At 33.6% G+C, this 14,060-nt stretch overlaps 1 protein-coding gene across 4 annotated transcripts in view; it reads right to left on the bottom strand.

Moving 5' to 3' along the window:
- ABCA5 (ATP binding cassette subfamily A member 5) overlaps nt 1-14,060 on the bottom strand; it is an 84,871-nt gene that overhangs the window by 40,471 nt on the left and 30,340 nt on the right. For all 4 annotated transcript variants that reach the window (XM_008011976.3, XM_037993241.2, XM_073005087.1 and 1 more), the window contains exons 11-18: nt 11,868-11,926; nt 8,159-8,269; nt 6,806-6,981; nt 6,111-6,230; nt 4,427-4,565; nt 3,045-3,135; nt 2,722-2,861; nt 796-915 (exon numbers count right to left, since the gene is read on the bottom strand). In XM_008011976.3, coding sequence (XP_008010167.3) covers nt 796-915; nt 2,722-2,861; nt 3,045-3,135; nt 4,427-4,565; nt 6,111-6,230; nt 6,806-6,981; nt 8,159-8,269; nt 11,868-11,926 — 956 coding nt within the window. The remainder of the gene's footprint in view (nt 1-795; nt 916-2,721; nt 2,862-3,044; nt 3,136-4,426; nt 4,566-6,110; nt 6,231-6,805; nt 6,982-8,158; nt 8,270-11,867; nt 11,927-14,060) is intronic.

The raw sequence follows: 14,060 nt of genomic DNA, 5'->3' as shown, positions 1-14,060 counted from the left end.
TCACGCCATTGTCCTGCCTCAGCCTCCCGAGTAGCTGGGACTACAGGCGCCCGCCACCATGCCTGGCTAATTGTTTGTATTTTTAGTAGAGACGGGGTTTCACTGTGTCAGCCAGGATGGTCTTGATCTCCTGATCTGCCCGCCTTGGCCTTCCAAAGTGCTGGGATTACAGGTGTGAGCCACTGCCCCACACTTCATTTCTAATCCTCTCATCATTCAACAACCAGAACGTGTTTTTTAAAAATTCAATCAGATCATAGTACCTATTTGCTTTAAAACTCTCTGATAGCTTCACACAACAATAAGAAAACAAATGAAATTGTTTTCCAGATGTTCAAAGGCAAAACATGATCTATCCCTTTGAGTATCCTCCTGACTTTGCTGTGTAATATCTTCACCATGGCTCCGGCCATGGTAGCCTTTTTTTTTTAATTCCTCAAAGACATCCAACTCATTCCTCAGTTAATATCTTTGCAGTTGCAGTTCTTTATCTGAAAATTTCTACCCTAAAATCTTCACCTACTTGACTTTTCTAGTTATACAGGCCTTGGGTCAAGTATCATCTCAACAAAGTCCTTCCTGATGATATAACCTAAATTCGCTGCCTTCTAAGACCACCCCATTATTTCCTGCATAACTCCTATCACTATCAGTAAGTATCTCATTACTTATTTACTTGTATACTTTTACCCTTTCTTCCAAAAAATAATATAAAATTCACATTTATATAATTTTTGTCTTATTCACCATCTGTCTGGTCCATTGCCTAAAATGTTTTGTTAGTTCTGTTTTTACCTGCTTGGTCAATTTCCGCTTCAACTTCTAGCTTCAAAAATACATCTTCCAAAGTCGTCATGGAAACACCATAAGAAATGACACCCAAATTTGAATGACTGTCTAGGGCAGAAAACAAACCTAAAAGAAAGAAAATGAAAGAACAGTATATCGTTAAGCATATTATCATAAATTATTGTAAAATATCCTTTAAAAATAAGTTCACGAACAGCCCGTACAACATACCATGACCCATCTCTAAAAAAATAAAATAAATTATCTAGGCATACTGATGCAAGCCTGTAGTCTTAGCTACTCAGGAGACTCAGGTGGGAGGATCACTTGAGCCGAAGAGTTTGAGGCTGTAGTGAGCTGTGATCATGGCACTGAACTCCAGCCTAAGTAACAGGCTTAACATTCTTATAAATTAAGGACCTCAAAGAAATTTTATTTACAGGAATATATCTATTATCATATTATATCTATATATTATAAACTAACAAAAATTTTACAGTATTTGAAATTAAAACTGAGAATGTTACTATATTGAACAATAACATAAATATGTATATTAGAAAATATACAAAAACCATTTGAATACTTATTCACCTTTTAAAAAATAATAAAAAATAAACCTATTACAGGTTAACACAATTTTATCTTTAAAAACTGCATCTTTTAAAACAAAAATAACGAGAAGAGAATGTTGTTTTATATTTCTGCAAATCTCATTAATGTTTGTCTTAACAGAGGACAGATGGGTTCTCATATTTGTTTCTGCATTCAACCTGTTGTGATAGCACATATTATGGAGTCTCTAGAAAACACTGTATAATCATGAGAAGCTGAGGGTCAATAAGGCAAATAACATTTTGGTATTATTAGAAAAAGTGCTGACATTATGAATTCCCTTAAGAGGTCTTACGGTCCATCGTGCAGGAGATCCCAGAAGACATTGTGAAACCCAGTGAAATACCGTGACAATTTATCAAATAAATATAAGAGACAACAAAGAAAGTATGGTGGTGAAAACCAAGAGTTCCGGAACTGATTTGCCTGGGTTCAAAACTCAGCTCCACCACTTTCTACTTGTGTTACCTTGGGCAAGTTCCTTAAATCTTTTTATGCCTCAGTTCTTCATTTGTAAAATGAAAGCAAAAATAGTATTTATCTCATGTATTTCTTGAAATATTGGGATAATGAAATAAACTAATAATTGCAAAAGGCACAGACCAGCATCTGGTAGAAAATAAGCCTACATAAATGTTACTAAAGAATAGGAGATAGGTAGGTATAAGTAGATAGAATGATAGGCAAAGTGCGTTAAGTTGGCAAGTGTACTTCAGTCCACTTAATTTGTGATTTCTTTCTTTAAAAAAAAAGTATTTTTCTGGTTATGAGATAAATACTATGAAAATTCTGTACAATGTACTTACATCAATAACATCCTTTTGGCTATCAAGAAATTCCTAAACAGAGGTAGGAGACTGAGTTTGAGTTCCTCGTTAAAAAGTTAAAAAATAATGCCTCGATTAAAAGAATTCAAGGATTTGTCATATAATTCATTATGAAATCATGAAACTAAAAAAGAACCTGAGAATGTATACAAACTATATACATACATGCCTTACTCTCAGGAGGCCCACAAGCAATTTCTTTTTTTTCTTGACAACAAAGTAAACACAATTATTTTTACATTTTTTAAACATTTTCTTAAGTATTTAATATATTAGTTACAGTTTCTTGCATGGTTTGTAAAAAAAATTTTTTTTGCTGAATTTTTTCTGGCTTTCAAAAACAAAATAAAGCAGAAACAGAATATTAACTCTGGCCACCTGGGAGCACGGCAATACTACATGGAGAAGGAAACAAAAAGGAAATCAATGAAACCTATTCCCAATATAAGATCCCAGTTTAAACACCAAGAAACTTAAAAGTAAGTAATACCTGAAAATTTGTCCATATCCTTGAAAGGCAAGCTATACACAAGTTGTTGGTCATTCTGTTGTAATAAAGTAGCTGCAGGTATATGTTGTTTAACCAGTGAAGAAAGAGATTCTGTGGCACAATATTTGTCTATGTACATGCTAGAGAATACCAAAAATCATAATTAATGATTATACAATAAACAGCCAAAAGTAAATTAAGAAGGCTTTAAATTAAATTTAGTACCATAAATGATGGTCAAAGCATACGACAGCAAGCCTCTAAAATAATAACAGTATAGCAAGAGTATAATATAGAATAATGTCAATAAAAATGAATGATACCTCAGACGGTAGCCAATCCCCCATTTACTTTTGAGGAACATTGAAGAACCAACACATTTCAGCATTCCTTGTGATATCACAGCTTTCCTATCTGCAGATAAATATTTATATTTCAATTTCTAAGTTATCAACAGCATTAATAATTGGCATTTATATTTTATGGTTTATCATATGACAGTCATCCATGTTACATCATTAATCATCACAACAATCTTATGACGATGGTACCAGATTATCATCAACTATTTTTCAGATATGAATACTAAGGCAAAAAGAAAATACATTCCTTCTACATGTTTCATATAGCTATTAAGTAACAAAGCCAGGAACTCTACTCAAGGAGTCTGACTCTAGAGTCCACTTTCCATATATTATTTCAAATATCTGATTTTTCCTAAAAGGCTTACCAATACAAGCACTTTCACAATTTCCTTTATAACCAAATGTAGAAACAACTCCAAAAATCGACAGAAGTAATAAGAAGAACAAATGTTAGTTTGTTGGGTTTTTAAAAACAAAGGTACTACTGAAGACATGAATGACTTGCCCAATTTTATTAGATTATATTATAAGCAGACAGAAGTTGCTCTAGAACTTCAAACTTTTATATCTTGTCATTAAAAGTCATGTGTTGACTTAAACTTGAATTCTTTATATGTATGTATGTGAATAAAGTTGTGCAGAAAAGAGTTAACATAGCAGGTCAGGTTCTATCCTTAGAAAGGCCTGCTTACAAGGTTGGCCCTTGGCCGTTGAGAACTTGGATTTGGGAGGGTTCCTACTATTCTCAAAACAGATAAGAGTGGTTCAGTGCCTAACCTGTACAAACAATGTGGTTTATGCTGAACAACTTCTTTCCTTCGGAGAGTCTGGAACTTTGGTATGTGCTAGGCAGAAGATGTTTATATGATCGGCAGCCAGTAAGAATCTTGAACACTGAGTATATACTAACTTTCCCAAGTAGATATTTCACACATGTTGTTACAACTCAATGCTGAAGAAATTAAAGCATATCTCTCTACTCCACTGGGAGAGGACTCTTGGAAAGAGTTTCCACTCTGGTTTCCTCTAGACTTTGCCTCATATACCTTTTCCCTTTGCTAATTTAGCTTTGTATCCTTTTGCTGTAATAAATCATAGTCATGAGTATGACTACGTGCTGAGTCCTATGAGTTCTTCTAGGACATCGCTAAACCTGGGATGGTCCTGGAGACTCTCAATGCAAAAATATATCATTTAAAATTTTTTTTAAACTTTTTTTGTGAAGGAAACATACCACTAGGTAAAAGCTTCTCTATTTGTACCTCAGGAATTAGCATCTCTATGTCCATCTTCCTTTTGGCCCATGACCTCAGCCTTCGAAAATAAAGCAAAAATCTCACCTGCAAGAATGTCAGCTTCATCCATGAAATGAGTACTGAACACTGTCACCCGATTGGCTTTTCTGTATTTTAAAAGATTCCAAACAATATGGCGAGAACAAGGGTCCATTCCAGCTGTTGGTTCATCTAGCAGCAGTATCTGTGAGAAAAGAGGTGAAGAAGGGCAGGGAATCCTCAGAAAAACTAAATATTAAAAATACATATGGACACTAAAAAAATGCCCCATTTCAAATTATTATTTTCAATCAGAAATATATTAGACCAGATTTTTTCATTCATAGTTGAGTTCACATAAATTTTTTAAATTATAAATTTGACATGCGAATATTTTCCCTGGTTTAATTCTAAAAGGCTGCCTGTAATACATAACACAAAAGTATAACAACAGTCAGACAAACTAAAAAACAAAACATTAAGTATATTGCTATTATCCTTAACAATTAAATTTGCAGATGTAACACTTGCTTTTTTGGAGAAGAATATATGGTTTTATATTAGTTCAAGGGAAGCAATTTGTTTCACGACTATTTTTAATATTAAAAAAAACATGGTGGTGGAGACTGAGAGGAAGACTAATGAACATAAAGCCAGGATCCAGAATCACTCCCCAGCTGCAACAGCAGGGGGAATGTGGCAGGATGGTGGGGATCCATAGGAGATCATCCTAGCTGCATGCATGCACCTGTCAGTTTTGATGCCTTGTGTAAAGTAGTACATCAGTTTGTTTCTCTGTTTCTACAACACAGAACAGCATAAAACAAATACATACAAAATCAAAGCAGAACAGTGACAAACTGAATTACTCCTTTGATTTTGTTCTATTTAACTTTTGTTATTAACTATAACAAATTTTTTTAAACTATAGAGAACAAGAGAGTAATACTATTATAGCTACCATTCCAAATCAGCAGTGTTATTTTTTGGCCACATTTTCTTCAGATCATTTTTTAAAGAAATAAAACATGGAGGCCAGGCGTGGTGGCTCATGCCTGTAATCCCAAGACTTTGGAAGGCAAAGGCGGGAGGATAGCTTGAGGCCAGTTCAAGACCAGCCTGGGCAACATAGAAAGGTCTCATCTCTACGAAAGAAGAAAGAAAGAACGAACAAAAGAAAGAGAGAAAGAGAGAAAGAAAAGAAGGAAAGAAAGGAAAGAAAGGAAAGAAAGGAAAGAAAGGAAAGAAAAGGAAGGAAGGAAGGAAGAAAGGAAGGAAGGAAGGAAGGAAGGAAGGAAGGGAGGGAGGGAGGGAGGGAGGGACGGACGTGGTAGTCATAACTAAAGTCTAATCTTCCATTCTCCTTCCTATAAGTAACCAGTTATCATAAAGATGTTATAACTCAGAAGGGGAAGGGTGGAAGAGGGGTGAGAAATAAAAAAAACTACATATTGAGTACAATGTATACTACTCAGGAGATGGGTGCACTAAAATCTCAGAAATCACCACTATATAATTCATCCATGTAACCAAAAACCTCTAGTACCTTGAAAGGTACTAAAATTTAAAAAAAGTTATACATCTTTCTGACTTCAGTTTTAAAATCTCATTACTATGATTACATCCATAATAACATATAGTATTTTATGTATACTTAACCTTTATATAATGCATTATATCTTTCTACAACCTGCTTTTTAATTCGACATAATTTAAAATGAGCTCATTTGTAAAAGTAATATTTATTTACCTTTGGGTTCCCAAGAACAGCAATTCCTAATGACAGCTTTCTTTTTTGACCACCACTTAATTTTTTAGCTTGGTTATCTTTGATAGTCTGCATGTCTAAATCTAGTAAAACCTTCTGCACCTGTAAAAGTAAAGCATGAACAATGTCATTTTTAAAATCATACTATTTACATAATTATCAATATTACTTTTTAAATGTTTTAAGTTTTAATGTGTTAAATATTTAAGTAGCATAAGTTTTTAAATAATTTTAATATCAACTTTAAAAGTGTTCCTTTAGCATGGAAATACCTTTGACATATATTCATATATAATTATGAAAACAACAGGTAACAAGATTCTTGAGGGAAAGATTTTACTTTTGTGCCTTCTTGGGTGGTAGGGAAGGAGTAAGAAGAGATCACTGTGATGGCTCTTAGTGTATGTGTGGAAGTGGGAGCGGGTAGAGGAGATGAGAGGAAGAGAAGCGAGGAATAAGGCAGGCAAGCATCCTCCAGATGAAACAAACTTTTATGTGTGCTAAAACATTTACTCCAAATTCTGTCTAATTCTTTGTAATAGCTTTCTGTTTATTGGCTCAGAACAAGTGTTATATTTAGATTTTAGATTTTCAAGCATATTTTTATTGCACAAGTCATTACAAAAGGTTATTGATTACAGAAAATAAAAGTAAAGATTTCTATATGAATAGCATACTTCTTGTATTATATTGTCGGCTGGTATCCCTTTGATTGAAGCCAAAATTGATAAATTTTCTTCTACTGTCAAAACATCAAAGTGTATATCTAACTGTGGACAAATGCCAATCATTTTTCTTGCTTCAAACATTTCATCTATTTCTGAGACTCTGTGTCCATATATAGATGCAAACCCTAAAAGCAAAATATATATTTAAATGTACATTAATTATTTTATAATGTGTATGTTTTGAAGTACCCTGACAACTTACTTATTTGGTTATAACAGACATATCAGGTAAAAATTAATAAAAATTTACAAGGCACAACACACCCTCATTTCCATATTATTGGTGATCTGCATCCACTTATATTTCAATCTCATTTTCCATCACTTACAGGTCATATAACATAGTGGAAAAATCAAGAAACTAAAAGCTTGTCACTAAATATAAATATCTATTGATGTATTATTTACACTTGTATTCCAGTAACAATTTTCTAGACATTATGCAATAGGGGAGGGATTAAAGAACTATAAATTTTATCCTAACTAGTTGTGTGGTCGTGGCCAAATCACTTAATCTCTTTAAATTCCAGCTCTCCTTTTTTATAAAGTGAACACTAATATATCCCACTAAATAACTATTAAAGCAAAACAACCATACATTATGAAGAATCATGAGAAAAATCATAAATTCTTATACAAATGTAAGATATTATGACTACAATCAAAGAGTGATACAACTAAGGACAAACAACAAAATCAAACTAATTTTAAAAGTTAAATAACATTTAAAGAGTTGAAATGCAGATTCAATACAATTCAGCCCTTTTGTAAAGTAAAATATTTATTGTACTGCCACTCTATTTGGTTACTGTCAAAATATGGAGCTACTATAATGAATTCTCACCTACCGAACAATCACATATCAAAATTATACTTTTGAGGTATGCTTTTAAAATTCTATTTTAGAAGATAGTATGAACATTTACGATTATTGCCTTTTGAACTACTGCTGTATATTTAGATATCTATATTTATTTTCTCAACTTTAAATAGTCATTCATTTATCCTTTATAAGTTATTCATTTATCCTTTCTTGAAAATAATTGATAAAAACACATACACAACATCTATGTGTGTATATGCATAGAAATATGTATAATATTAGATCCCTTTTACTTTATTAAACATGATACAATCATTTTTATTTTCTACTAAAAACAACCAAATGTGTATAGTCAAGAAAAAGAGAAAACAACTTTACAGATACGGAAGGTGGTCCCAATCATTGACAAAAATTATTCAATACACATTTAAATAATATATACAATGATTTTGTTTTTCTTTGAGACAGAAAACTCTCACCATCAGAAGGTGGGCAGAGTCCACAAAGAATATTCATCAATGTACTCTTTCCGGTTCCACTGTGGCCAAGTAAGGCAGTAATCTGACCCTCGTATATGTCAAACGACAAATCTAATTCAGGAAAAAAGAAGACTCAAATGTGATTTTTATGTCTGTTCAGCTATGTATGATAATTTATATTTGAGCAATCTTTAAGGCAATATATCTATAAATACATATTTAAAGTACCAGCATATTTGATAGCAGGTAAAATAGCTTCTTTGTTACAGTCAATGATAAAAACAGTAAGGAAAGTAAATAAAAATAAACGGCCGGGCGCGGTGGCTCAAGCCTGTAATCCCAGCACTTTGGGAGGCCGAGACAGGCGGATCACGAGGTCAGGCGATAGAGACCATCCTGGTTAACATGGTGAAACTCCGTCTCTACTAAAAAATATGAAAAACTAGCCGGGCGAGGTGGCGGGCGCCTGGAGTCCCAGCTACTCGGGAGGCTGAGGCAGGAGAATGGCATAAACCCAGGAGGCGGAGCTTGTAGTGAGCCGAGATCGCGCCACTGCACTCCAGCCTGGGCAACAGAGCAAGACTCCGTCTCAAAAATAAAAATAAAAATAAAAAAGATAAACTTTATTTGTTCATACAGTAAGATTTAGGAGTATACGAAATATTTGGGAGTTTTCTATGTCCCAATTTTTGGGAATTACCAAGGGAATTAAAACAAACAAAAATTTGTTCTCAAGGATATTTGGGCATTTAAATAAACTAGCAAAAACAAAACAAGAAATTAACTAACAGTATAGAAATGGCTTGAAAGGTTAGATTTAATGAAGCAATATCACTGAATGGATATGTAAAGGAATGAAGGAAGACAGGAGATGGGGATCTGAAATGATGAAGCAGAAATGGCTTATCAAAAAACTAGGCTGGCCTGGCACAGTGGCTCATGCCTGTAATCCCAACACTTTGAGAGGCTGAGGCACGAGGATCACTTGGGCCCAGGAGTTCGAGACTAGCCTGGGCAACATGGTGAAACCCCATCTCTACAAAAAATACAAAAATTAGCTGGGCTTCGCGGCACCTGTAGTCCCAGCTACTCGTGAGGTTGAGGTGAGAGAATCACTTGAGCCTGGGAAGTCACGGCTATGATAAGCCAAGACTGTGCCACTGCCCTCCAGCCTGGGGGACAGAGCAAGACCCTGTCTCAAAAACAAACAAACAACAACAACAAAAACTAGACTAAGAAGGCTAAAATATAAAACAAGAAGGAAAAAGTGTCAGATCCTAAGGCCAGTAATCTAAGTTAAAAGAAGAAAGGGAACTCAACAACCAAATGTTAAGTGTTCTGCCTCATGAACGTGGTATTTCTATTTATTTAAATCTTCTCTAATTTCTCTTAGCAATGTTTTGTACTTTTCAGGATATGTCTTTTACATCTTTTGTCTTATTTACCTGTAAGCATATTTTTGATGCTAAATGCTATTTTTAATTTTAATTTCCAATTATGTGTTGGTAACATATAGAAATACAATTAATTTTTCCATTATTTATCATGTATCCTATCATCTTGCAAAACTCACTGTTTAGTTCCACTATTATTTTTTGTCAATCTAAAAGATTTTAAAAATAGATTATTGTGTCAACTGCAAATAATTTTACTGCATTCTTTCCAATCTGGATGCCTTTTATTTCATTCTCTTGCTTCTTTGCATTAGAAACAATTACTTGTAATTGTTACTACAATTATAATTAATTAGTTATTCCAATAACTTACATTGGAGGTTATATATAATCTCCAATGTTGAATAAAAAGATGTGAAAAGCACTATAACCATAAAAGAACAGATTCATAAATTGGACTTCATTCAAATTAAGAACTTGTGTTTGTCAAAAGATACTACTAGTAGAATTAAAAGGCAAGTCTCAGACTGAGATCAAATATTTAAATACCTGTATCTAACAAAGGTCTTGAAACAAAAATGTGAAAAGAACTTAAATAGGCATTTCATAAAGGAAAACCTCCAAATGCCAATAATCATATAAAAAGGTGATTAATAACATTAGTTATTAGGCAAATGCAAACTAAAGCCCTATTAATATACCACTATACCTACTTTCTTCTTAATTAATTAATTTGCCTCCTAGAAGACGTTTGGCAAAGCCTGAAGACATCTTTGGTTGTTACAACTGGGAGAGGATGTTTAGCAGTGTACAAGGGATGTTTAGCAGTGTGTCAGTCTCCAGAACCAATAGAATACACACACACACACACAATGGAGCAAGTATGAGTGTGGGGTTGGAGGATTAGGGAAGGTTTATTTTAAGAAATTGCTTGAGAAGATTGTGGGGTCTAGTAAGTCCCAAAAATTTGTAGGGCAGGTTGAAAACTCAGGCAAGAGTTAAAGTTGCAGTCTTGGGTCCAAAATTCATACGCTGACAGGCTGGAAACTCATGCAATAATTAGTTACATTCTTGAGGCAGAACTCCTCTCTTCAGTGATCAAAGCCAGGGATGTTGCCTGTGAAGGTCAATTTCATGGGTCCCCCTGGCTAGGCTATGGTGCCCAGTTATTTGGTCAAATACTGATGTAGATGTTGCTGTAGATGTCGTTAATTTTTATAATCATCTGACTTAAACTTGATTAGTCTTGATAATAATGGTAAACCTTATTCAATCAGTTGAAGGCCTTAAGAGAAAAAACTGAAGTTCCTTGGAAGAGTCCTGCCTCAAGAATGTAACAGACTCCTACATGAGTTTGCAGCCTGTGAGCCTGTCTACAAATTTTGGACTCAAGACTGAAACTTCAACTCTTGCCTGAGTTTCCAAGCTGCCTTACAGATGTCTACATTTACCAGGCCCCACGATTTCATGAAGTAATTACTTAAAACAAACCTCCCCTAATCCCCCACCCTACACTCATACCGGTATGTGTGTCTGTGTGTCTGTGTGAGTGTGTGTGTATTGTATTGGTTCTGGGGACTGACTAACACATTGACACAATGCTAAATATTCTACAATAAAGAACAGTTCTTCACAACAAAGAATTATCAAGACCAAAATGTCAGTAGTGCTGAGGTTGAAAAACCCTATGATAGGCCAAATGAATTTTAAAAAAACTAACATGTATATACATGCAAAATAATAAAGAGAAACAAGGACATAGCCTTATTCAAATAATTGAGTATTTTTCATTTTAATAGATATTACATTTTACTTTTACAAATTTCATGTTGTTAGTTTTATTTTTAATATTAATCACATAAATGAAAGTATCTCAAAAAGCAAGACAGGCTGGGCACAGTGGCTCATGCCTGTAATTCCAGCACTTTGGGAGCCTGAGGTGGGCGAATCACCTGAGGTCAGGAGTTCGAGACCAGCCTGGCCAACATGGTGAAACCCCGTCTCTACAAAAATACAAAAAATAGCTGGGCATGGTAGCATGCACCTGTAATCCCAGCTACTCAAGAGGCTAAGGCAGGAGAATCACTTGAACCCAGGAGGCAGAGGTTGCAATGAGCCAAGAGAATGTCATTGTACTACAACCTGGGCGACAGAGTGAGACTCCATGTCAAAACATAAAATAAAATAAAATAAAACAAAATAAAAGCAAGACAGAAAATCATGGTAGAGAAGTTTAAATTTCCCACAAGCTATGCAAATTATTTTTCTATTTGTACTTTAAATACTATGGCCTGAATACTAGGAAAACTACTTACTTCTCAAAGCCTCCACATTTTCACCTTTCTTTCTGTATGTTTTCTGAATACCGCTAATTCTGAAATATAAAGTTTTATATTTTAAGTATTTAAAGCAATTTATGTTTGTTTACATGTATATTTTTATCAAAGCTATATTTTATAATAATAATAAAATAATAAAGTACTTTCCTACTAAAACAATGAACCAAATAAAGTTGATAATAACTATACAACTGATGCTTGAAAACACAGGTTAGGAGTGCCAATTCCCACACACAGTTGAAAATTCACATATAACATTTTTACTCCCCTAAAACTAATCTATTAATAGCCTACCATTGATAGGAAGTCTTGCAGATAACATAAACAGTTGGTTAGCATACATTTCAGAGGTTTTACATGTTAAATACTGTATTTTTATAAAGTATACTAGAGAAAAGAAAATGTTAAGAACATTATAAGGAAAAATATATATATTTACAGTATTATACTGTATTTATCGATGCCATCAATTTACATCATCTATTTATAAGATTAACAAGATGCATACTCCATCCAAAATGACAGGCAACCGCACCCACAGACCTCAATCTATAGTAAATATCAAGCAATTCAATGTTTTCTTATAATGTCATGACCTTTCTCTGCTTCTTGAGAGCACTTCCAGCATCACTAGTGGCAATTCCTATGGATCCCATGATGCTATTCAACGCTTATGGTATTGCACTAAACATGATAAAAAATAAGCAAGAACCCTGAGACATTACTTTTCATCATGATATGCAATTTACTGGAGAGATGAACAGCTCACAACGAGATAATTTGAGTCACATGGCATTTGAAGTATATACTTGGAGCACATAAGCTCACCATAACAGCAAAAGAAAGTGCTACAAATTATTGCAGTGGTACAGTAATACTGTGGTTAATATTATGCAGCTATGATTTAATACTGCATCTTCACATTTGTTTATATTTCTCTCAACTGTGCATTGGCATATAATGTATGGTCTGTCAGTATTGTGTACATTAAGCTTTGATAAAGTATAACTTACTATAATCTGTGTATATTTTATGGTAGTAAATGTTAGACTAATATCTATAAATATGTTATGCATTCATGACATACTTAACTTATTTGTTTTTGGTATTTCTAGGCTAATAGTTCACCTGTGAGTTTTTTCAAATTGTTGCAAATCTCCAAAAAAATTTCCAATATATTTACTGAAAAAATTCCATGTGTAAGTGAACTGGTGTAGTTCAAACTTGTGTTTTTCAGGGATCAACTATAAAATTATTTTAAAGAAGGTACAAGAGAAAAGCATAGTATTCCTTTCCATTGTAAGTGCCATTGATTCATTTTTCATGCCAACCTAACTTCTAAAACTAAGTGAAGCATTTCATTTAAGCAATTTATGGATTGTTTTTTCATTTCTAATTATCAAACACTTGTTAGATCAGTGAAGGGGGATATAAATCAGATGTCATTTCATGTCAGCACAAATTTCAAACCATTAACAAATGTGAAGTGATTTTCTTATTCTACCTTATTTTTTCATATTTTGTTAAGGAAATGATTTGTTAATCAGTTAAAATTTACCCTTGAGAAAGCAGGCCACTGGCCAACAAATTACATCTTAAGTATTTTGACTCTCTCTGGAATTTTTATATTTTTCTTAAATTTAAAAAATATTATGCTTCACTTTTTAATTTCATTTTATTTCTTTTACCTAATTTTATTTCTAAATTTGGTACTGACTGACCTAACAAGGAATAGTAATGAATTTCTTTGGTTCTTAAAAGTTAAAGTAATGAAATGTTCTAATTATGTCAAAAAACCCTAAAGGTCTATGAAATTAACAGATGACAATTTAATATGCTATATAAGACAATGTAGCATGAATAAAATTATAGAGTTAATATTTATCATGTTTCCATCTACAAAATGGGAAAAGCTTTAAACATTAATTGTATAAACATCGGGTTTTATTACTTTTAAAATTTTCCATTCAAACATAAAATTGCAGGGAACAGGTGTGGTGGCTCATGCCTGTAATCCCAGCACTTTGGGAGGCCAAGGCAGGTGGATCACTTGAGGCTAGGAATTCGAGACCAGTCTGGCCAACATGGTGAAACCCTGTTTCTACCAAAAATATAAAAATTAGCCAGGCATGGTGGCGCATGCCTGTAGACCCAACTACTTGAGAGGCT

The sequence above is a fragment of the Chlorocebus sabaeus genome, chromosome 16 (assembly GCF_047675955.1).
Source record: "Chlorocebus sabaeus isolate Y175 chromosome 16, mChlSab1.0.hap1, whole genome shotgun sequence".
In the NCBI taxonomy this organism is placed as follows: Eukaryota; Metazoa; Chordata; class Mammalia; order Primates; family Cercopithecidae; genus Chlorocebus; species Chlorocebus sabaeus.
This window is presented reverse-complemented; position numbering and strand designations above follow the sequence as displayed.